The 24,940-nt window shown below is 44.4% G+C and overlaps 2 protein-coding genes across 6 annotated transcripts in view; one reads left to right on the top strand and one right to left on the bottom strand.

The window, feature by feature from the left end:
• Positions 1-24,610, top strand: DENND11 (DENN domain containing 11). 3 transcript variants are annotated; one of them, XR_010305027.1, is made up of 9 exons: positions 1-313; positions 5,987-6,086; positions 7,124-7,282; positions 7,951-8,104; positions 8,354-8,492; positions 8,937-9,068; positions 9,254-9,404; positions 9,889-9,953; positions 11,039-11,068. XR_010305027.1 is itself a non-coding variant. In XM_064155522.1 (9 exons), exons 1-9 carry the CDS (start codon positions 79-81, stop codon positions 24,589-24,591), a joined length of 1,161 nt encoding a protein of 386 aa, XP_064011592.1. In that variant the 5' UTR covers positions 1-78; the 3' UTR covers positions 24,592-24,610. The 3 variants fall into 3 exon arrangements, 2 of the variants coding, with proteins under 2 accessions (XP_064011592.1, XP_064011591.1); XM_064155522.1 differs by lacking the exon at positions 11,039-11,068 and adding an exon at positions 24,570-24,610 and having other exon boundaries at positions 9,885-9,953; XM_064155521.1 differs by having other exon boundaries at positions 9,885-9,953; positions 11,039-17,330.
• AGK (acylglycerol kinase) overlaps positions 18,022-24,940 on the bottom strand; it is a 38,264-nt gene continuing 31,345 nt past the window's right edge. For all 3 annotated transcript variants that reach the window (XM_064155524.1, XM_064155523.1, XM_064155526.1), the window contains 3 exons: positions 23,842-23,912; positions 20,021-20,105; positions 18,022-18,490 (listed from right to left, as the gene is read on the bottom strand). In XM_064155524.1, coding sequence (XP_064011594.1) covers positions 18,353-18,490; positions 20,021-20,105; positions 23,842-23,912 — 294 coding nt within the window. In that variant the 3' untranslated portion in view covers positions 18,022-18,352. The remainder of the gene's footprint in view (positions 18,491-20,020; positions 20,106-23,841; positions 23,913-24,940) is intronic.

Below are 24,940 nucleotides of genomic sequence, written 5' to 3'. Positions count from 1 at the left end.
GTTACCGTGCAGCACGGCTCGGCTCAGTTCAGCTCGGCGCGCCTCGGATCGGCGCCGTGCCGACAGCGGACACCGGCCATGGTGGAGCGCGCAGACGAAGCGCCACTGCTCTTCTGGGCCGAGGGCCCTGCCGTGTCGGCGCCGCCGACCGCGGCTGAAGCGGGCAGCTGCGGCGGGCGGCGGCTTGGAGGCGGCTGGAGCGCAGCTTCGTGGGGTGGCGCGGAACCGGCGGAAGCAGCGGGGCCGCCGCGAGCAGAGGTGGAGGAGGACCAGATCGTGGCCGTCTTCGTGGTCACCTTCGACCCCCGCACGGGTGAGAGGCACCGGGGGCGGGCGAGAAAGGGCCTGCGGTGGCCGGGCCTGGGGTCCCCATGCCGCTAGCGTAAGATGGATGCGAGCCGGGGCCAGGCGCCGAATCCCGCGGGGTTCCCGCGGCTTGCATGTCGCTTCCCGCGGGGACTGCGCCCCCTGCCGCGCCCGAGGCCAGTGTCGCCGGACTCCGGCGGAGAGCGGCCTGCGGAAGCCGGGTTGCCTACTACCCCCACGGAAGACCGCTGCTTCGCGGCACGGCCGCCGGTCCCCCGTGCCTCGGCCGGCCTCCAGAGGAGGGCCGTTCGCCACCGGACCGAGGGCCGCGGGTATCGCGGGGGTGTGCCGAAAGCGACAGTCTAAGGGGGGTTGCGTTGGATCGCCATCCCGCCGAGAACTTCTGATGGCAAGAAGGTGCTGCTCCGAGGAGAACCGTGGTCTTGGGCAGGACCGAGCAGCTCAGATGTACAGTGGGACACGGGGCAGGGATTCTGAGGCGGGCGCAAGGGCACCCCCTGCACCTCGCACCGTGTCCAGGCGTGGGACAGAGCCTCTGCCAAACACTGCCGGGAGGGCACCAACCTATACAGCATCTCGAAAGCATCCTGCCTCCATCACATGGCACAGAGCTGCCTACAGGTGTAGGCTGTGGATGGCTGATACGGCAGGCACATGGGGCATCATCTCTATCAGCAGCGGTGGCAGCTTGGCTATGTTTCTTCGTAACCCGTGTCTTTAGAGGCTGGCCTCTGGTGAGTTCTCGGGGACTTCTCAGTGGAGTGCTGCAAACCAGAAGGGCAGAGGAGAGGGACAAGGGAATATGTTTTCCACCTTTCGCTGTTGTATCCATCTTATTTGGCACTGTCGGACTGTTCTGTCACACTCCAAGTCTGCAAGTCAGCATTTCTGAAAACATCTTGACTTTGTTTTCCTAGTCTTGCTGCTCTAGCGGTGGCCACAAAACAGGACACTGTGACACAAAGAGGAAGCTAGCATTTGCCTTGCATTTAACACTTGGGGGTCTGGTGTCCCCTTTGATTGTTAGGTCTCTCAGCCGCCTGGCACCAGCTTGGGGTGCAAAGGCAGGAGTGGGACATAGCTGAAAGTCTTGGTATGATCAGAACGTTTAGGAAGTACATTTGAAGATGCAGGAGACCATTCCCATCCGGATTGCAGAGTGAGGTCATCTTTCCTATGTTGACAGTGTCTTAGTAAATCCATAGCACAAGTAGCAGAGGCAGTAAAGAGATCTTTAAAGCACGTGGCATTCTTCAGTGGAAGGGGGACATCATGCTTACAAGAAGGCCCTGACAGCAAAGACTGCATCCTGATCTTGAACTGAAAATCCCAAGAGTAGTGAAGAGAACGGAGCTTCAAGTGTGATGTGCTGCCAGAAGTGGACACTGCCAAGCAGCATGGCTGCTGTGTCCTGATACACCAAAGGGTTTTCCAAAGGTTACCTGTTTAGTACTGCACCAGAAAGAGGTGTGTTCAGTCTAGAGGCCAAAAGCTTTTAATTCATCATAATATGAAATGAGATTGGTTGTCATCTTTCCAATGATTATGAAGGGTAGGTGTTTCTCATAAGTATCCAAAACATGCAATAGTCCAGGTGACTGCAGCAACAGTAGGTTGTCTTCCAATCTGAGAGCATATGCCTTCTATGAAGTGGTGAATTTTCTTGGTTGATAGCAAGCTGAGCTTTCTTAGGAGTTTGAAGTAGCTGTTGCTTTGAATGAAGTCCAGGGAAACCTGGGAAACAACCTCTTCTCACATTTGATGTGCAGCTAATGCTGGGTGTCATCAGCCTTGGAGTAGTCTGTCAGGAGGAAGATTCAGCATCCTGTTGCTACTCCACTTGTATGCTGAATGAAAGGAGCACAATATGACTGTGAGAAAGACATCACCAAATGTCAGCTTCACACGTGCAGGGCAAAGAGCCCTAAGGAGGACACAGACTTGGAAAAAAGATTTTGAAGTCACAGAGGTGTGAGCTTACTGAGGTCAGGAGGATGTGGGAAGTTCTGGGTCAGTCACATCAGATGACATGATGGACTCCTGTAATGTTCATTAGGGTATCTAGTCCTTGTGTGTGACTCAAAAGAGATCCTGCCTAATAAAAGCACACCAGAGCTTTGGTAGCTTGCTTAGGCATGTGAAAGGCAGAATTTCTGATGGTGGCTGGACGGACAGTTATGGCAGGGTGAGAGATACTTTACCTTAGAAGGATGAAGTGGTTATTACACTAATAAAGAGCAGCTTTCCTCCTAAATTTGTTAGGGCTTGAAACAGAAAAGCTCAGTATATCCAGCAGTTTCATACTATGAGTTCATAATGGTAGGTTATGGGGTTGCCAGGCCACTGTTGTGGTTCCAGCATCCCTAGGACTGTTAGTGCTTGCATGAGTGGCTGAACATAAGAGGCAGCTTCCAAACAAATGGTGCTGTCCTCACCTCCAGCATGGTGAACCATAAGTGACACTTGAGAAGGATCTCTCAAGAATGCAGAAAGCAAACTGAACATTCAGTGCAGAATGGGAGGCAGCCATGCCATCTTGCTGTCCCCCAGCCTTTAAGAGTTCCCTCCTCCCAGGAGTCATGAGTTGGGAATGCACCAACATTTCAAAAAGTGTGAGCACCAGCTCTATGCAATCACTGCCCATTAAAGAGCATGGTCACAAGGGGATGTGATAAGGCTGCTGAATTCCCTCGTGTGGACATTCCCTTTGGGCAGGTAGTTCCAACTGGAGATCCAGTGCTGTCTTGCGCTGTTAAGTGTGACTTACTTGGTGTTATGCTCAGGTATGGGTTCTTTGTGAGGCTTGTGCTTGTCTTGGATAAAGCAAATGGCAAAACAGGAAATTTTGCTTTGGAAGGGAGATAAAGAAAGATGAAGCAAAGTCCATGGCAACATCAGCTCTGTCATATCAGAATAGCTGAAAAGAAGGTGAACTTTAGTTCTGTAACAGAGGTGATGATAACCCTGTGGAGGTCTCCGTCTGATAATTTAAAGGATGATGTGACTAATAGAGGGAGATGAGGAGGGAAGAGAACGAAGTAATTGGTTTTGCACCAGTGAATATGCAAATACTGTGTTTTTCATGTTTCTTCCATGAAGGAAATGGAGCCAGTGTGAAGGCCAGGTCACACTTTGCTTATTGTATCCTGGCATAATATGGTAGCATTGCACAGCTGAGGACTCCAAAGATGTTGGGAAACATCTAGTGGTGAGGAGGAGGGCCAGGTGATGATCATCAAATGCTAGTGTCATTGTCATTTCTGTAAGGGGAGAGAAAGAAGAGGAAGACTTAACTTTGGACACCAGAAAGTGAAAGTGCTGCTTCTGACCTAGTCTGGAGCTGGGCAATAGCTCCCGAGTGAACTCTAGCTCTGACTCTCAGCACAACCACTTGCCCACTTTAACAGAGATGACTCTCACTGGGCAAGTTTGCCATGTGCACAAGAGCTTCTTTCTGCAGAGGGAAAGGGCAGTGCTTCCTGGTTCTCTGTAACATTGCTCCCTGCTCCTTCCTCTGCTTTCTGGATCAGGCTGGCAGTCGCTATCGCATCTGGTGAAGTCTCTCCTTTGTTTGCTCTACTGTTTCACCAGAACAACTTCCTTAATTTACTTTTTTAATCTCTGTGTTTCATCTCTGAATGCCACGTCACTGTGCGTTCGTGGGGCAGGGTGGTGTGAGGAGTGGCCAGGAGCCCAGGTGCAAGTTGCTTGTGACAGAGCCCATTAAAAAATATAGCTGCTTGAGAGGTGAGTTGGCTTTGTGGTTACATGCAGATTGAGGATCTGTGTCAAGGTGTCTTTTCCTTACTGCTGCAGAATGTTGTTTGGGCCATGTCCACTTCAGTACCTCCACAGTGGCTATTACACCTGGCAACAGGGTTTGGGACTTAACAAAGTCATGCAGTTTCCTTCGCTCAGTGGCAGCCTTGCACGTTGATCTATTTAGCTGTAGGTAAAGACCAGTAAGTGGTTCTCTGCGCTGAAAGGCTTGAAAGCGGATCTGGCCCTAATCACAATTTTGTGGTTAAGAGACAAGCCTTAAGAGCTGACTTCTTCACCCTTTGAGGAAGTGTCTTGTGCCTTTAAAAAGAAAAGCAAACACACACGTCCAAAACAACAAAGGCCAACATCTATATATAATATGCAAAGCCTACAGGGGACCGCACAGCCTGGCATGATGTCACTGCTTTCCCTGCCAGCCTTTCAAATGCTTCTGAGGCAGAGATGCTTTACAGCAGAGCTCTGTGGCTTCACATGTGATTGCACAGAGCTGTGCTGGGGTCACGAGGCTGCTTCTGTGTCCAGCCAGTCCGGCTCAGTGAGAGAGCTCCACTTGTGGACTAGAAGCAGCTAGTTGGGTGCAAAACTTCTCCTGTTGCCACACTTCATACTGTTGTTTTTTGAAGTCCATGCCAGGCAGGGTTGGGGGAGGTCTGCTGAATATAGTATCTATGTGAGAAGAAAAATAGCCTATTTAAATGTCAGTAGCTAAGCCCAATTACTGTGTGAGAGTGCATGCATACACTTGTGCAGTATGAGTAATGACACAAGACAGTCTTCAAAAATGAGGCTCACATTTAAGCATTCTAGAAGTCTCAGCTAAGTGTGAGGCCCTTCCAAATATACACTTGTCTGTGCAAGCACAGCTGGAACACTGGCCCCAAAGGGCAGTACCAGAAGAAGGCATTATCTGCCATTGCTTTGTTAAAAGTGAAGTCAAGTTACTTCAAATGCTGTTGCAATGGGCTGGCTGACAGAGAACAGAAACTGAATGAGTAAACCTAGAGCTCATCATGGTGCAGTGGGAGTGTCCAGGTCAGCAAGTTAGACTCTGAAATGCTGGTATGGGAAGGCCAAAGAAATCTCATTTTTGTTCATGGTAAACTTGCCAGCGGCAGGGCAGGGCTTCCCTACCTTTAGGAACTTTTTGTGGCTTCTCTGCTACCATCTGTTCCAAGATCAGGCTCCTCAGGTGGCCTTTTTCACTGAACAACTGCATGCTTTCTGGCAAGTAACAAGTGCTTGCTAATCTTTACCTAGCTTGTGATTTGTGTACTTTTTCCTTTGGTTATTGTAGCATGCACAAACATGTTGCAGTACTTGGATCACCTCAGCCTATGGATAAAGCTTTAGGTAACTCCTCCTAGCCTAAACTCCATGTGACAGGGATGCTGGCTCAGAGATTTCTTTTTGACCAACCCTTCCAAACATAGACAAAGGAGGATGTTTATGGTGGTATAAGCTGTTAGAGAAACTCATCCTAAAAAGAAGCAGTGTATGCTGTGAGTTCTTTCTATGTCAAATATTTGTGCTGTCAGCCTTAATGGAGCAGTGTTAATACCACAGCCCATCCGTTGTCAGGTAAAATTGTAGCTGCTCTGTGGTGAGCTGCATAAAGGGTAAACCCAGAGAAAGCACAAGCTCCAGAAATCCTGCAATACCTGGTTGTTTTGCTTCAGAAAGTAATGTCTGCAAGAGTTGTGTGAAGTGTGGTATGTCAGCTACCACCTGTGACAATGTAGGAGTCCACGAGTTGCATTAGTGCACTGCTACTGGCATCTCAGTGATTTAAAAGCAACAGGTTGCTCTTATTGATGTTTGCCCTTTAGAAATAAGTACCTGTGTCCAAGTTTACCCAAACAAATTTGCTTCTCTACAGGCAACATGGTGGAGTGGTGTTTACCCCAAGATATTGACCTGGAAGGCGTAGAATTCAAATCCATGGCAAGTGGATCCCACAAAATCCAGTCAGATTTCATGTGAGTGTTTCTGAGCTCTGTTACTACTTCTTTCTCTTAGCTGTACATTTACAGCACCATCCCTTCATTCAGGGGACACAAGAGAAAAACCTGGCATAAACATGCTACTAAACTGTATCTATCTCAGCCAAAGATAGTCTTCAGGTACTCTCAGCATCCTATCAAGTACCAGTAGCAGTGGGAATCTGTTGCATGATAGCTTTGGCTGTGGAGGTCAGCTGGTGAATAGGGAAGGCCAGCTTCACAGTGGCGTGCGTGTTTCATGTGCCTTGGGAAATCACACTGCACTGCCACAACTGGACTGTCAGCAGAGGCCTAGCATGAAGAGGAAACAATGGCAGAACTGAAATAGGAATAATTTTGCAGGATCTGGACTTACAAAAAAGTTATTAATTCTGCCCATCTTTTTGGGTCCTTCACTGTGATAAATAGTTCTTGCTCACCTTCTTCATTGCTAGCTCCTTCCTTCAGTGGAAAGACAAGCTAGAAACTTCCTGCATTCCCATGCTTTCATTAACCTGGTGTTGCAATGCAGCAATGTTCTGCAATGGATTAGTGCCACAATTCCTTTTGCTCAGAAATAAGTTATTTAAAGGTATGTAAACTGAACCCTTGAGCTCAGAGTATGCTTTGAAATGGTGGCACCCAACATATGACTAGGTAGCTAGACTGTACTCACTACTTCATGCACTATAGGCTATTCTTTCTGACAGACTTTTGGCTGGGTCTTGCATCCTCATTTAGTCCTCCCTCCAAGTTCTTTCCCTGTGTCCTTTACTAGCCAGTGATATGGTTGATGGAGGCTTCAGTGATAGATGCACTGGGTGCTCATCCCATACATGTTGTGTCCTGTTCCTGAAAGGGCTAGGACACCCAAGGCCTGCCCTGAGCCGTTTAGAGAGCAGCATGACATTTCAGAGGGGTTCCCTAAAGAAAGAGCTGTGTTCCCAAATCAGTATTTTCAGTGGCCAGACACTTTTCTTTCTCCCCCTTCCACCTTTTTAGTATTAACCTTTCTGTCATGCGTTTGTCCCCAGTTACTTCCGGAAGGGGCTCTGTTTTGGCCTGGCCTGCTTTGCCAACATGCCCGTGGAGAGTGAGTTAGAGCGTGGTGCTCGCATGAAGTCTGTGGGGATCCTCTCCCCTTCCTACACCCTGCTGTATAGGTACATGCACTTCCTGGAGAACCAGGTCAGGTAAGTTCCCTTGGGAATGGGACTGGCTGCTCCCTGCCTGGAAGAGGTAACATTGCCTCAGCAGAGAGCAGTTTTAGGTACAAGTGAGAATTTGACTACAACACTGAGTTGTGATTTCTTTAAATGACTACTCCTTCAGAAAAGAGAGGGTCACAGCAGAAAAGAGACAAGAAACTGAATAGCAGCAGTCTGTACATTGCTAACAGGTTAGTCAAATGCTATTCAAACCCTACTTAATTTTGTGCACACATAAGCATCAAAAGGAGACCTGAGAGAACAAGAAGTTCCCCTTTTCTCTTTCTGAAAGCCATTTTACTAAGGGCTTACAAAAGGCTTGGAAAGCTATGACGGTAATCCTGGCTAGGTGTGTGCTTCAGCTGTGCTGAATGGACCTGGCAATGAAAATGGTGATGGTAGAAGGGAAAACTGTCCCTACCTGAATATATTTCAAGCAGGATCAGTACTACACATACATCAGTTCACTATCTACTTCACTCCTGCACATTCACTGTCTATAATGAAAGCTGGTGTTACTCCTGATGTTTCAGCTGCTCTCATGACTAGGTCTGTGCAGCTGAGACACTGAGGGCTCCTTTGTAAATGGCTCTAAATAAGTAGAGTCTGGAGGCACTACAGATCTCTCTTTTTTTTTTTGCTTTCTCTTCTAGACATCAGCTGGAGATGCCAGGGCACTACTCCCATCTAGAGGCTTTCTATGATGACAAGAAAGGAGTTCTCCCTGACAGCAAGGGCACGCCTACCTCTCAGCAACCTGTCCACTGGCTGCCGTCCATCCACAGATACATGTACCCAGAAATGAAGGTAAGGCAGGTGCTCTAAGGCTTGTAGGAGTGGACAGTGTGCTGCTGCTCTACGTTGCTTGTACTTCTTTATATAAGTGGTCACTCCAGTGCTTTGTAGGCTGCTTTAGATAAAATTTTGTTACTCAGGCTGTTAAAAGCTGCAGTTCTGTCATTGCTGTGCACTGGTCTTGCTCCCACATTTAGATCTAGCATCTGTGCATGTGTCCCTGCTTCACCTCTGAGCTGTTTTCTTCCCTTCCACCTGCAGATCACACACCCTGCTGGCTGTATGTCTCAGTTCATCAAATTTTTCGGTGAGCAGATCCTTGTCCTCTGGAAGTTTGCCCTGCTGCGCAAGCGCATATTGATATTTTCACCACCCCCAGTTGGAGTTGTCTGCTACAGAGGTATGTTTCCAGGGACACCACAGAGCAGTGATCTAGTGGGCTGAAGCACTGCAGCAATGCCTGTGGGTACTGAGGGGACAGACATTCAGAATCCATTGCGACCATCCCTTGTGGAGATGCTGCTCAGCCTGCATTTACTCATTTCCTGATAAATGCTTTTCTTCAGGCATTTTGAGTAAGGAAGTAAGCTGGCATTGGTAAAGACAGCACTTTCAGCGCAGGACAATAAAGACTGCTGAATCAATTTGTGGAATCTAGACATGAGATTCCTATAGAACAACTGATTTATGTCCTATCCAAAACAGGATGTCTCCTTTGAGAACTTACACAGTCTTCAGGGGCATTTCAAAACTCACCACTGATTTCACAGAAGTGTGTGGTATAATTGATGTTCAGAATGCCCTTGAGGAAACAATGAAAGCATCTCACTTTTCTTGTCTACAGTGTATTGCTGCTGTTGCCTTGCCAATGTTTCTCTGCCTGGTCTTGGAGGAACTGTCCCAGAGTCCAAACCATTCTTCTATGTGAATGTGGCAGACATAGAAATGCTGGAAACTGAAGTATCTTATGTGGCCTGTAAGTATGATGGATTAGGTGTGACTTTTTAACTTTAGGCTGCAAAACGTATTGAATCACCAGGCTGGAGTAAAACTGATGAGAAATGCAGGATGTGTATGGAACAATTAACTACAAAAGCAGGAGAGAACTGTTGCTCCGCTGGGAAAGCAACATGCTGCTCAAAAAATCTCTGATGTTGGCAGGTACAACAGAAAAGATCTTTGAGGAGAAACAAGATCTCTATGATGTCTATGTGGACAACCAGAATGTGAAGACACATCATGAGCATCTGCAGCCACTCCTGAAAATTAACAATGCTGACAAGGAAAAGTACCGGCGGCTCAATGACCAGAGGTAATAACATGTCTGAAGGTCCTGATCCTGATAGCAAAGCAGGGTGATGTGGGATAGAGAGCACACTGCTCCTTTGTGCTTTCCTTCCTGTCAGTATTTTCAAAGTTTCCCACTGCTTTAGCTTATCTCTTCATGATTCTGGTTCTGCTGTAGCTGACTGATGCGAGAGCCCCATGGCACTCTGCACACATACAGTCACTCTGCCAGTTAGCTCAAGGAGCAAAGAGAAGGCAGGAGGAAAAGCAGAGGTCATGAATCACCACTAGTTCACCACTGATGAGCAGAGAACTGAAACCAGCCTGCTTTCTAGTCCACTGCTTTTTTATAAAGACTACCCTGTTGCCTCAGATATTGGGGCAGCAGTGCCAGTCTGATTGGTTTTCAAGGACAGATGGTAAGATTTTAGTTGTAATCTTTGTCTTCTCAAAATGCTTTGAAGTTCACTGTAGGTATGTGCAATTAATGTCTCCTTTCTCTCAGGCAGATGTTAATGTACTCTCAAGAAGTGGGTGAGGACTGTAGCTCCTGTGAAGAGGACCTTTTCATCTTGTGAGTGGCTACCTCTAATTCTTATTTGGTTGCTGTTTGGTTTAGAGGCTCTTTCACTGATTTCAAGTCGCACTGGTTTGGCATATTATGAAACATCATGGTTAACGTAATTCCATAGTCAGCTGTCTTCCTCTAGGGATCCAAGAACCAAATTGGTTCTTCCTCTTCAGGTCATCTTCCTTTCCATTTAAAAAGCCATATACAGACCTGTTAGCTTTCACTGGGATCTCTTATGTGAGAAAGGAATTTTAAAAACACAACCAGAAATGCAAGAATCTCCTCCCATTTCTAAAAACACAAACACTACAGGACTCTTCATGTCAGAACATTTGGCTCTGGAAAGGACAATGTCCACAGGAAGCAGACATTGTACCATGCTCAGGGTGGTAACATGGAGATAAGGCTTGCATGTGAAGGACTGGCCCATTGTACCTGGCTTAACAGAAAAAAGCAGAACAGGGTGTAGAGTGTGAAGCATGGAGTTAATTAGATGAACAGCACACCTCTACCATCTCTGTAGCCCTTCACTGCCTGTTGGTAATGTTCACAGTCTGCAGCAGGTGAGAAGTAATGGGATGAAATTGTGAAGGGCTGTCAGGGCAGAGCTCTGAACGTTTTGCTGCACAGGTGTAGTCAGCAGTCTTTCTGAACAGCCTTGCGTGTTTCCAGGAAAGCAGTAGGTAAGAGGCAGCTCTCACTGCTGTGTTCTGTGCCAGCAATGGAGAATTTATTTACCCAGTGGCTCACAACACTGTTTCCTCCTTTGCTTTATGGGAGCTATAGGTCTGATGTACCTGCTTGGTTACCACAAAATAAAGCTGATAAAGTGGCTTGCTTCTGGAGAGTGAAGTGCCTATACCTGGCCTCACAAAAGCACTGCTGTGAAGTAGAAGCTACTCTTTCATCCTTGTTTATTCTGGATCAGATGTAGGGTGGATGGAAAACTGTTATAGCATCACCCAAGAAGGTGGACTCTAAGGTTAAAAAAGGGTTAAATACAAGTGTGGGGCTCTGCTGCCTGTTTGGTAAATACACTGTCTTTTTGGGGGTCCAATGCCACCATCTCAGCTGACTTTACCCTATAGGTTTTTCATGGAGCAGAACAACCGCATCTTTCAGACACTGATGGAGGTGTCAGCTAGCCAGGACAAGACTCTGACAGCTGACCACGCACGAGGCATGGGCCTGGATCCCCAAGGGGATAGAAGTTTCCTTATGGACCTGCTGGAAGTGTATGGCATTGATGTTATGCTAGTCATTGACAACCCCTGCTGCACTTAAACCAAGGACAAGAGAGATGAGGAGCAAAGATCACTTTTTAAAGACTACCAGACACTGCTGAGGAGGATCACTGGAACTCACTGCAGCCACTGGATGGATCTTGTTTTGTTTAATAGCTTTATAGGGAGAGTATTTATAATTTTAAAACCAAATATGGTTTTATTTTCTTCCCCTTAGCTTCCCAATGAGTACTTGATCTAGGTTGGGGTTTTTGTGGGTTTTTTTGTCTTTCTCATTAATTTGTGGATTTGTTGGGTTTTTTTTGTTGTTTAGATAGGGACCAGTGGCACTTTTGCACCAATCCTTACTGTTGCCAGTGATAGCTAGGTTTTGGCCTAGCCTGGAAATCTGAAGGCTGAAGACTTCAGGAAAGCACTTTGTCTGATAGAGACCAATGTGAAATGGTGTAGCTGAGCTCTCAAGACTTGGCTGGAAAACCCTCCTGTCATCCCCCTCTTCCACCTGAGGACTGCAGAGAGCTTCAGCACAGGCTGTTAGTGACGCAGTCTCATAAAATGTCTGTCCTACCATGTTTCTTGGTGGAGACAGTTAAAGCAGTGATAAAAGAACAGAACTTTAAAAACCCTTCACTCAGCTGAGCTGGAATAAAGCCACCCTTCCTCAGCAATGGCAGAGAAGTTTGGGATAAGGTGGCACTACAGGATCATATGACTTTGCTTACATGAGCTGCATGGTTTCACTTTCAACATCTGAGGTGGTATAAACTGGCAAAGACTGTACCTACCTATCTTATAGCTGGGGAAGAGCACCATCTCGACTTAATGCCTCCTATCACTTCTTTGGTTTTCAGCTGCATCACACCTGCTGCTTTGGTTTAAAATCTTCAAACTAGCAAGAAATGGTTTAACAGGGACCAGCATCACTGAGCCACCTTGCTGTCACAATGTTCTCCAGCCTCGGCTCAGATGGTGCAGGGCCAAATTGACTTGAATACCTACGTGTGTGCTCTAACTAATGTCACTCACCGTTTGTAGCAGATGGTACTTGTCAGTCCTTTGCGTTAACATTGTCTGCTGATCCTCCTTTTGTCGAGCTGCCTTCAGCACTTCCTGCCACTATCCTTGGCTGTCAGCGTGAGACACAGAGCAGTATGTGACCTTTCAGCTGCAGAGCTTCACAGTTTGCAGGAGGTTCCCTTGGAGTCTGGTGTTAGCTGGCACAGCTGCTAGAAGCAATGTCTAACAGCAAACCTGGTTTTTTTTTCTTTTCTCCTGGGTAGAGAAGCTGTAGATGGGAACAGTGTTTTCTTACTCTTATACTGTGGGAAGAATAGGATTCAATTCATGCAGACCCAGTGTTTCTCTCCAAGAAGGTTACCCCAGTAAAGAGTAATCCCTTCACCATGTGAAATCCAAGAATGGTACTGTAGGTTCTAGGTGTGACATGCCCAAAGTCCTTCAGCCAGTATTAGCATCAGCTTTAAGTTAACTGTTCTTCCTAACCTGTGGCAATAGCTCAAATAGCTGCTGCTTTCACCACAGTAGACTTCAGCACCCATGCAGCCTCTGGCATTTGTAGAAAGAAAACTGTATGTAATGTGTCCATTTGCATTAGCTTTTTATAGGATGAGACAGAACCTGAGCCACCAATGTCTCACCTGACAACTCCTCTTTAAAAACAGGTAAAGCAAAGTTCTCCAAGTAGACCATCTGTCTCTCTGGAAGGAAGTAAGCTAGCATATCCTGGATTTCCCTGACAGCTATCTGCAGCAGAGGTTTTGCTTCCTGTGGATTCAGATGTTTCAGTGAAGTGTGAGATCAGGGGCCTCACAAGACTTATTGCACAGTTCATTGGTATGAGCGTCAACATTTTATATTCCTGTGATATCTCTCTCTATGAGCAATCACTCCTCCTGCCTGCTTTTTCAGAGCTTTGGATGTTTTTGTTCAGGAGAAAACATGCTGCTTGTATTGTCATTTGCTCACAACTGCAATGTAATTATCCTTAGAAGGCTGAGAAAAAAAATGGGAGAAAGTTAAAAACAGAGCCGAATGTCATGTAATGGAAAGAGCAGGTTCTTCCCCTTAACACTGGTTTTAAATTGACAGCTCCCAGTGTAAAAGTGACCTACAATCTCCATATTGTTTTCTGACTCCCACTTCAGTTTTAACGTGCTGCCTGCAGTGAAGACTCCTGAGGAAGCATAGCTAGCACCATATTGCTGTGACTGACCTCAGATGTATTAAAAAAAATAAGGAACTGAAACTACTTTCTAGCAGTTCTTCCTCTTTCTTGAAGGTCTGCTACATAGTTCAGCTGTGGTCAGATGTTAATGACTTTCTCTTCTCTTTGAATTCAGTATTTGTTTTGCTGAACTAAATAGAAACAAACCTTTGTCATTGAAACTTTATAGCCTCTGCAGTCAGAAGCTTTCTAACACCCTACATTAGAGTACTATGTTCACAAGCTGTCAAAACATCAGGTCTGCTAGAGCCCACTAAGCAGAACCTCCTGAAATTACTATTTTACATTTATCAAACTTATGCTTTCCAGAAACCAGGGCTTCAGCTGCTAGCAGTGATGTTGGTGCAGAAGCATCAAAACAAGCAGGTGACTGTAAAAGCATCATCCATGCTATATCCTGGCTAGATGCCTATCACCTATGTTGCTGCTCTTGGTATTTTGCTTCTCTACAGCCTCTCCTGGCAGGTGACTGCTACAGAAGTCAAGTAGCTGCCAGACAGAAAACAGAACAGAAAGACTTCTCTCTCCTAACCCTTCCTGGTTTGATTAATTGCAAAAGAACTTTCTGCACTCCTTTTTTAATAGACATTGCTTTTACTGTTGCATGTGGAAAATCCTTGTTAAATGGGTACATAGTTCAAACAAATGGCTACAGCCTGGGATGTGAAGGCTCATACAGCAAGCTGGTTTTGTTTAGAACCAATTTAACTAAAACTTATATTTCCAGGGGGTAATATAATTCAAGGTAAAGCAGTTAAGTGCAGACATGTAAAATCCCTTCCTTGGAACTTAATGGCTGCTTTTTGAATACTAGCAGCTGGAAAAGAGACACCTGCTTGGGTGTATTTTGAATTAAAAGAGGGAGTGAGTGTGGCATATGGTAGGATATTGCTGATTACTACAAAATCCTCTTCTTCATTTGAAGTACTTTGCCTTTACAGTGGTGCCTTTATTTCTTTGGGTGTGATGCCTCTGGTCTGTTGCTTGTGATCAGAGCCCAAGTTGAATGGCAATTACAGTAACCATTTATATACTGTACCCTGGCAGACAGAGTCTGGTATGTTCCCCTCTAACACTGAAGTCACAGGGTCTTGGTACCTGCTTGAGTTTAAACAGGAGAGCAAGAACTTCAGAACTGTATCTTAACTCAAACTGCAGTAGAAGTGTATAATCAAGTTATTACTACTTGTACTATATGGATTAGAAGGTAAAGGTTAGGAGAAAAATAAAAGCTGAGTATTCAGTCTGAACAAGAGATACTATGCCAGATATTTGATTCATGCAAAAATCTTCTCACTGCAAGCTTAGGCCAAGCTCCCTAGAGCCAAGTACAATTAAGAACTATAACAGATACTAGGAGAACTGTTACTGAGTTAAGACTTCAGACTTGTCTAATACCTTCTTTTCTAGCACATATGAAGTACCTACTCCAGCATATGTTAGAGCTAATGGACTTGTCTGTCACAAGAGATGAGCTTGCCTATCCATTATCCTTAAGGGCAGAAGAAAGTTCTAGCAGGCTTTCAGAAAAAGAAAAGAAAGGAGCTTAGTCTGTAGAGCTTACTCTGTAAAGCAGTGTTACTGTGGTACTTCTTCCTTTTTAAGGACCACCAAAGTTAACTGGCAAAAAGCTAGAAGTAGCTGTAGCCCTTTTAGTGGCAGACTATGCAAGGGACAGGCACGCTTTGCTCTGGGAGGGTGAAAGGCAGTAGTCTCAGGAATAGCAGGGCAAAAGCACTCTATCCTAATTCCAAAGTCTAGATACAAAGCAGGCTAACCCTAATTCTCCCATCACAACTCTTCTAAATTAGTTCTCTCTCTAGCTTCTCCTCCCCCTTCCCCTGCCCAAGGCTAGTGGTCTAGTGATTATGGGAAAAGACAACATAAATGTCTTGTGTGAGTGACTAGAATGTACTGAGTCATGTCTCTATCTAAACCAGAGTGAAACAGGATTTCAGGTCTTGGTTAATTCAACATGTCATTCACATGGGAATGTTAATTGTGGTGAAAATAAACAGGTGCCTTGGGCTGGTCCAGCATTAGGTCGTTATCTTTCCCTTTTATTTTTCTTACAGTATTTTAAGCCATTCTAGAATGCACTGTAAGTTGAAGCTGGGATAAGTGTTTTCATGAGCAAGACCTCGGATTCTACTCCTCCTTCCTGCCTTGGAGCTTTTATAAAGTTGTTTCTCTGGCTGTCAGACAGAAACATGAGAAGTGAGTTCTTTCCTCAACACTGTAGGTTCAGCTCTTGCTTATTTTATGTAATATTTTCCTCACACATCTCCTCTGCATGTTGCAATGCAGAGGTCTGCAACCCACACTGGAAGGCCTCTGGACTGTAGAGGAAGGGGAAGAATACTTGAATGGTATACAAGCTATTCAACTTATGGTGATACGATGATTTAACTATCAGCCTGTGCCTCTGATGATTCTTGGTATTTTAACACCAGAACATCATTAACAAGATCAATTGGTTACCCTCAAGCAAGGAACTGCAGTGCAAAGGGAGCTGTGAGTCTGATACTATGGAAGAGAATTAGTCCTTTTTCCTGTACAGATGAACCAGCAGCTAGGTCTTAGCATCTCACCCCTTGCAGCAGGCTGGTTGTAGTTCTAACATTATGTTTGCATCTTGCAGATCTGTGGCTGCTCCCATAGGCCTGTGCAGTAAACCTGCTTACTAAAACATGGGTACTTTAAATACAATTAAAGCTTACCTTTTTGAAATGGCTGCTGCCTTGTCTTTCCTGCCACTTGAGAAAAAAAAAACAAAATTGCTGATTTTACTACAGAAGAATCATCTTGAGGAAGAACTCAGTTGGTGAAAGTGCTCTCAACTCTGAATCAGCCAGTGGCTGCAAAGCAATATTCCAGGTATCTCGCTGACAAGCAAAAAACAGAGCACAGTCAACATGTCAGCGCTCTTGAGGAGTGACCCAGATGTCCTCAGAGCACTCTTAATTGCTGCAGGTAAAGGACAGCACAGAACCAGCCCTATCACCAGCATAACTATTACAAAGAACCAGCAGGTCTCTATTCCTGTAGATCTTAGTCAAAAGAGGGACGAGTGCTGGTCTCAGTAGCACAGGTTTCTCCACAGTATACTCGAGAGAAGACCAGCATTCAGACTGGTTCCAGCATCATGCAGAAAACAAACCCTACTTCCCCTCCTAGAGCATTGTTCCTTTACGAGCTGCCAGCAGAGGATGCTGTTGCAGCAGCTTCCAGCCAGGATGATCTTTAGCAAAGCTGTTGGAAGTCAGTTCACTGAGGTCTGTATTTTGGTTACGGCAAAGAATCAACAGCTGAACTTAGACTAGATCACAGTATAACTACATACAAACAACTGTCACATCAGAAAAACTGAATTGGGTTTTTTTTCTTCCAGCTGGCAAGGCAGAATCGTGTGAACTTCTAAGTTATAATAAGGGCAACAGGGCATCATAACCTTTCCTAAGTCAATACTATCCCTTTCAGCAAGGAAATCAAAGGTATAAACAGAAGCTCAGAAAAGCAACAAAACCAATTACAGTACTGAGGCTCAAGGAGATACAGGTTGCATAAGGAGTGATAAGCACTGTTTACATGATAGAAGAGCAACCAGCCACAATGAATAATAAAAGTTATCTGGATGCCCTGTTTTTGTATTATACTTCTACAGGAATAAAAGGAATACTTACAAAAAAGACTAATTTTGCTTATTGAAGAGTTTTTACACATGTACTCCATGCAGCTTTGAGTCAATGATGCCATTTTCCCATTTGCTTCTGTGTAACACACCTAAACTTGACCAAACTAACATATTTCTACAATATTCTTAACTGGAACTCTGTGGAAGATAAAAAAACAAAACAAATAAAACAAAACCAGCTACATGGGAATTTTTAAGCTCTCTCTGAAGCTTTGTATCTCTGATCTCTAATTTGTTTTGTGAAGAGGTAACCAGCCACATGTTTTAACGTGGCATTTCCAACATTTGATAGATGTCTTAAGCATTACTCCCTGAAAAGAATTTGATTTCCAAGATCCCAGGGTTTGTGTGATTTATACATTGGTAAAGTAAACTTGAAACATGAGGACAAGAATCATAGAATCAACCAGGTTGGAAGAGACCTCCAAGATCATCCAGGCCAACCTATCACCCAGCCCTAACCAATCAACTAGACCATGGCACTAAGTGCCTCATCCAGGCTTTTCTTGAAGACCCCCAGGGACAGTGCCTCCACCACCTCCCTGTGCAGCCCATTCCAATGGGAAATCACTCTCTCTGTGTAGAACATCTTCCTAATATCCAGCCTATACCTACCCTGGCACAACTTGAGACTGTGTCCCCTTGTTCTATTGCTGGTTACCTGGGAGAAGAGACCAACCCCACCTGGCTACAATGCCCCTCCAGGTAGTTGTAGACAGTAATAAGATCACCCCTGAGCCTCCTCTTCTCCAGGCTAAACAGGCCCAGCTCCCTCAACCTCTCCTCATAGGATTTGTGCTCCAGGCCCCTCACCAGCTTTGTTGCCCTTCTTTGGACATGTTCCAGCACCTCAACATCCTTCTTGAATTGAGGGGCCCAGAACAAGCATGCTTTCATTTTACTTTAATGTACAATTGCATTGAAGCAGGAGCATCTGACACAGTGCTGCTCCTGCAGTGCTGAAAATGGAACACTGATGACTTCTTTGGGGAAGAAAAAAAGATGCCATCAAGTTAACATGCATTTGTCGGGGGTTTTCTTTGCATTTTTGACTCCTTTAAGACTACCCAAATTAGTCGCATCCAATGGAAGTACCTTGCACATAAAAATGGCCAAATGACTTAATAACCTGGTGGGGTTATCAGGCTGGTGAAAGTCTGATGCGCCTTGGAGAGACCCTGATAAGACTGGTAAACACTGGCCTCTTTGGCAGGAGTTCTCATTGTACTGCTGCACGGAGCACCTGGTCTCTCACTCTGGGATCACAGAAGAACCGGAGTTTGCGGGGCAACAGCTTCACCTCCACAGGCATAGCTTCATACTCCTCATTGTCAATGCCGAAGGATCCCTCAGTGCCCTGTGTACAGAGAACAGTGTTAATCAAGGTTCTAGTGCTGCAACACGGACACCTGATTTTACTAACAGGTTACAGCAGACCCCTCCCTATGCCTTCCATCCCATTTGGTCTCAACAACAGTGAGACCAATCCTTCACTGCACTTAATATATTAAAAAGTATGTTGCATAAGATGTTTCCTCAGTTGCTAATTGGTGATAATTAGATGCTAGGGAACTTTAACGACCCACATTGTTTATACTGAAGGATTCTTTGCTATTGGAACTACAATTACATGCACTTAGATCTTGGTCTACCAGTGGTGTCATAAGCTAATCTGCGGAAGTGCCTCTTAACTCCTATTAAATTCACATTACAAACATGTTTTGGTATTGTTTTACTACTACTGAAACGTGAGAGGCAAAGGAATTCACAGGTCAGGAATTACTCAGCAGTAGAACTTTTAAAAATGTTTAACACTGATAAAGTCACCAATGATCAAAACCTTTTATCAGAAAGGCAGGTTGTCTTTACCCAAACCAATTTGGTGACTGCTCTGCATGCTCTTGACTCAAAGTAGGGCTGTGATATGTGGATACTCAAACTGGCTCCAAGTGAACTTGTACACCAGAACAGCAGATCACAGAAAGCAGCAGATTCTCCATCTGGATTAACACACTTCTCAGATGAGTCTTCGCAGCTTTGCAGAGCTGTCTCCAGTTCCTCTGAAGATCTTAGCAGCAGTTGCAGTGCGAACAGCTTGTTTTATACCACAGCCCATTACAGCTCAGCAGCACTCAGCCCAGCACTCCAGAGTATTATCTCAGAAGCCTAAAACTGCCATGATATGAGCTGTCTAATCATGACATCATAATTCATGACTTTCACTTGGCAATGACAGTTTTTTTTTCACCTTTTGGCATGTTCTAATCTCCCTCAACATGGAATTATTTTGCTGAATGGCAGATCACTTAAAATAGAAATTACCTATGAGACTCATTTCATGTCCTTGTAAAAACAAGAACTGCCATCCCCAAGACCACAATAACAGCCTCTTCTTTCTAACAGGCAACAAAAGGTTAAGTTAAATTACACAGGGAACATAGTTTTGGCTTCTTTTTCAGCCATGCCTATGAAAAGTTTTGGGACTCGTCTGAGTGACCTGAGCCCCATTGCGTTGTCTCACTTTCACTGGTCTCCACAAGGCTTCTAATATTTATCTTCTTTACAACACAGTCACTTTTCATACTAAAGAGAAGGTGGTGTGCAATACAATATATCAAGAGACCCTTTACAACCACCACTGCAGTCTACAAAAAGGTCTGCCATTATTTACTGGCACAACAATCATGCCCCTCTGCTTTACAGACCACCTGGTAAATTCCAGTATGAGTCTCCTGGCCAGGAAGTCAGTTGCTGCACTGAGGAACTGAGTGTTTCACTGGCAGTGTAACCAACCCCCCAGATTTGGAGTAGGGATTTTTTATGTGTAGCACAAACTGGTACAAGCAAATTAAGTGTCAGAGTTTTCTTAGTTCCCTTAGCTTCTCACCTCTGGAAGCTGCAAGATGCATCTGCTGGCTTGGATGCACTGACTCCCTTCAGGGCACATATGTGGATCATCCATCTTTTGACTTCTGTTGAAAGCAAAAGAAAGCTAAGGTAAGGAGAGGATTCTCTCAGGAACAGCCATCTTTAGGGATATGCCACTATAGGTTGGTAAATCACTATGCATTTAGTAAGTTTAGAGGTGCTGTATATACACAAATATTTGTTGGTTTAACTGTGAGAAAGTACAACAGACATTCCCTCTTCTGCTGCAGTCAATTCAAATCAGCATGCACTGACAGCTTCTGCTCTGAGCCTCACTGAATATATTTGAACATATATAGCAGTTCTGTGCTTCTCACTTACATGCTGAACTGTACAATTCCTGCAGTAACTACCATCTCCTCATATTCCATGCTGCACCCACATAACTTACCTGCAACCTAAACAACCCTAAGCCAAGAAAACCCAGTAAAATTATAGTTCCATTTAATCATTAATTCACTATCTAAAACCTAAGCAACCCCCTCAAAAAAACCTTCTTCTCAAATCAACATCAGCCAGCATGACATTTCTCATCAGCCGGTTTTGTATCATCCTTGTAAAGAAACCCCTGAGCATCATCACTTTATCCATTCCAAATAAGGGATCTGGTTTTCTAAATTACTCTCTCCTGGTGCCTGTGAGATTCTTATCATGTACTTAGAAAAGTGTTACTTTGCCTCTGTGGATGTCAAATAAGAGCACAAGGAAGGCAGGTACCAGTCTTAAAAAGCAGGTGGTGCAAGGTCTTAGGTTGCTGTCCTGTCACTTCATCAACTGTTAAAGAATGTGTTGCGATTCCTTCTCTCAGTGTGTGCTCTTGAGCACTTGTGCAAGCTCTTGAGCACACTGACTCCTCTGACTTGAGACCTCTGGCCTCCTAACTGAAGGCACATATAACCTTTTGATACCTCTCAAAAAGGGTACACCACACCTGGCAGTAACTCCAGACAGTAACTCCTCAATTTGCGCCCTTCTCCAGACAGTGCCACAAATAGCAAAGGGGACAACAAAGGGTTACAGTGTTAATATATCACATCTCTCAAGCACGGCAGAACTACCACAGATCTTCCTCTGAGGGTGATGCCAGCTGCCCACAACTTTCCTGTCTATTCTGTAGACTGATACTAAAGTAGAGTTTATTTAACTACTGCCCAGGAAAAGAAGTCATAAAACATATCATAAATTCCCTTTACACCAAGTCTTATACACCTTGAGGAATGCAAGCACCTCCTAAAAATGACAGAAAATTCCAGAGAAAGGAGAAGAGAGAGCTGAGACAGAAGTAAAGACAAAGGAAGGAAAGCTAAGATACCAAAGGAAAGGGCAAGGAAGGACAGAAGCAATATTAACTGTGCAAAGTTTGGTTTTAATCAAATATGTACATACTAAAAGATTAATGAGTGGATGCGAGGGAATTAAATACCCTCCTGGCAATATAAATTATGAATCGTTGATGGCATGCAATACTGTCAGTTTACACAACGCTGTACAAGCAAGCAGGATTCCCCACTTACACTTTAACCTGCTTGAAGTTTAACATACATGGTCCTGGTAAGCAAGTAGATTTTTTTGGTCCATGACAGTAAATGAGGCTCTACATAGATGCAATTATGGGGTGAAAGCTCAAAAGAGACGAGATATGGAACTAGAGATCAGCCAAAGGAGAATGCTGGTAGGTTCAAACAGACACAACTCCACTTGCAATGATCACCTCTCTAGTGACCTAGTATAAGAGGATCTGAAATAATTTCAATTTGATTCTACTGACTCAAGATAAAGTGAAACAGGAACAAGACCAAAGCCTAACAGCAACAGCTTCAATTAACTGTTTTATCCCACTCCATATGCTGAATCACAAAAACACAAGTAGAGAGAGAACCACACCACCTACTGCATATAACATACAATTTGAACCAATTTTCACCTCCAGAAGCAGCTGATGTTAAAAGATTCAGAGTAAGACACTCTAACCAGAAAACTAGTCTCTGCACTGTAGCTGGTAACTGGATTCCTGCTCTGGAGTGACAGCTGTCTATAGCTTCATAATCTGTGGTGACTTCCAGAACGTGGATTACTGATGCTACACTTTCCATCCCAACTCTCCTTCCTCCCAGCACTTCTTGGTAAATGCTAGAGTGTAATCACCTGTTCTTCTCCAACCCGACCTTAAAACATCAGCTCTATCCCTGCTGCAGATGCTCTTGTTCACACTAATCTGATCTACAGCCAGAGGGCACTTTTGCACATCTGGGATGACCTATTCCTTTCTTTGGAGTCCAACAGTAGCTGCCCTCCTGCACTCTGATGTACACACACACTCCCACTGCCTGAGCCTGCGCTGCAGTTTCCCATTGGATGTGTGATCTCTGTGTGATGTACCAGTTCTGATCAGCTTGTGTCAGTGCTCTTTTCAATATAAAAAAAACCCACCTTGATAATTTTTTTTTCCCTAAAAATGCTTTAACCCCTCCAAATTCTGGTGAAGTTTAAAATCATGTATTTCAAAAGAAGGTTAAAAAAAAAAGGCAATCCCTGGTAGTGCTGGGCAATAGGGAGCCTCTAACAACAGACTTGGTTCAAGCCTAGCTGCCAAAGGGCACTGTGCAGTGAAGAGCTTCTCTGAAGACCCTGGTTTTGCCTTGAAAAACAGGGAGTTTTTTTTTGTTCTGACTGCTCTCTGTAGGACTAACCAATCCCTCCCACTGCTCCCCACTCCATATACCCCTCTTTCTTTGTTACCTACAGACTTTCAGGCACTATTAAATGAAAAGAGCTTGTTTCTTTGAACTATGCCTCAACAGCATCTCAAAGCTTTGGTACTATCTCTAATTGGGTCTAGCCAGCAGGGCATGCTAACTCTCATCAAGGGTTTTCTTTCTGCATGACAGTGAAATTGCAGTCAGAAAATGCAACATACTACTGTGTGAAGCATGTCCAGTCCACATGGGAGACATTTCTTCCAGTGGGTGAACACTTGCATACCTCTCCCTTAAACCACACAAATTGATCCATATTTTTTCTGCTACCAAAGCATCTAAGGAAGCAGAATAGCATCTCCTTTGCCTCCCTCCTTTACAAGGCCATGTTTCCTACCATGGCCTTCAAAGCAAAGACTTCGTCCAAAGCAAACTATGGTCTATGTGGCTCATGCAAATTTAAAAGCAATGATGGGTGGTAACCTGACCTACCATGTATGCATGGGTCAGAAGCTTCTACACTCAGAGGCTCAAATAAAGGGCCTGCTGCTACTATTAGTATCATATACAGTATACATGCAGGAATTATACTATGGTTATGGCAAGCAGGTTAAGACTGTGTTGACATCTTTCCACTGATTTCACTAGGGGGAGCTTTAAGACTAGAGAACAGTATTGGCAAATAAGGTAATGTGCAGCACCGCACACTTGGATTTAGTAGGAAAATCTGTTGCTGGTGAAAGCTGCACTGAAGATGCAATGTAAATGCTAGTAGGATTGTACAGAGGAGCTGGAAAAAAACAGCCCAGATTTGTGTCTGGTGAGAGCAGGACCAACAACTACACTACAGACAACATTCCAAGCACAAAGGAAGCACAAAGGACACTGCTTCCTCACACTTGAAGCCTTCTTACTCCACATACAGACAGTACCAATACCTTTGCATAAACTCTCTGTGTTAAGTTCACATCTTAGAATCATAGAATCAGTCAAGGTTGGAAGGGACCACAAGGATCATCTAGTTCCAACCCCCCTGATGACAGAGAGATTCTGTCATCCTTCCACAGTACCTTCCCATACTCACCCTCTGTTTACAAACTGCCCTTTACTGACAGTATCTGCTTCGATGCAAATATCCATGAAGTCTTCCGTGCGCTGTGCAAAACAAAGATTCAGAAATCAAGCAGTTAACCTTTCAAAATGCCACAGCCATGACACTGCAACATGCTCACAGAACACCCAGTCCTCTGTCCCACAAAAAGTGGCAGAAGATGCATTTCTTAATTTCATATTTTAATTCCACACTTCATGATGGAATTATGGGCAGTAACTTTTCATTGATGATTACTCAACAATGAACACCATGAGAAATGAAATCAAGATTCACTTGTCTTCTTGTTACATTTCACACACTTAGTAAAGGCAGTAATGGCACATCACTTGGGTTTACTTTTGTTGACAAAGATTTCTAATCAATGGGTCTTTCATTAATTTAAGGCCAATGACCCAACATTTGGCCACCAAACAATACACTAAGTGAGTTTAAACCAATATAAAATGGAAGTCAAAGTGCTCTTGCTTCATTTCTTTAAACCCCTTACTTGGCTTCTTTTCCATTTACAGCCTGCCTTTAAACCAAGTATACAGTAAAGCTTTTGCTGGGAAAGCAACTTTGATTAAGATTCATTTTTTAATTTATCTTAACATTTCTGTCCTGGCCCAAGTCCTAGTGCAGATGCAATCAAAATGACAAAAGTAACAATAAATGTGCCTAATAGTATAACTTGTTTTATTTCTGTGCTCTATCTGCAGAGGCAAGCTTGGCACTGTCTGAGATGCAACTGTATGGCTTTATCAGCTTCTCTTCAACAAGACAGCCTAGGCATGAATCTGAGGCGAGACAGAAAAACAGTACTGGCTGACAACATTCAGCAGACATGCCCTGGTATTGATTTGAGAGAGCTGTTGTTCAGCTTTCATGGCTATAGGGACAATTGCTTCAAGAATAGGAGTAAAAGCAGTTATAAGGGGTTCATAGCTATCTAAAAACAAAAAGATGCGGCATCAAGATACTTCTAGCTCTAGAAACAAAAGAGTATCACTGCCCCAACATAAACTTCTCCTTTTTTTTAGGCTGAGAGACCTGAGAAACCTGCACCATAGCTTTGTTCAATACCAATACT

The sequence above is a fragment of the Pogoniulus pusillus genome, chromosome 15, assembly GCF_015220805.1.
Source record: "Pogoniulus pusillus isolate bPogPus1 chromosome 15, bPogPus1.pri, whole genome shotgun sequence".
Classification (NCBI taxonomy): Eukaryota; Metazoa; Chordata; class Aves; order Piciformes; family Lybiidae; genus Pogoniulus; species Pogoniulus pusillus.
This window is presented reverse-complemented; position numbering and strand designations above follow the sequence as displayed.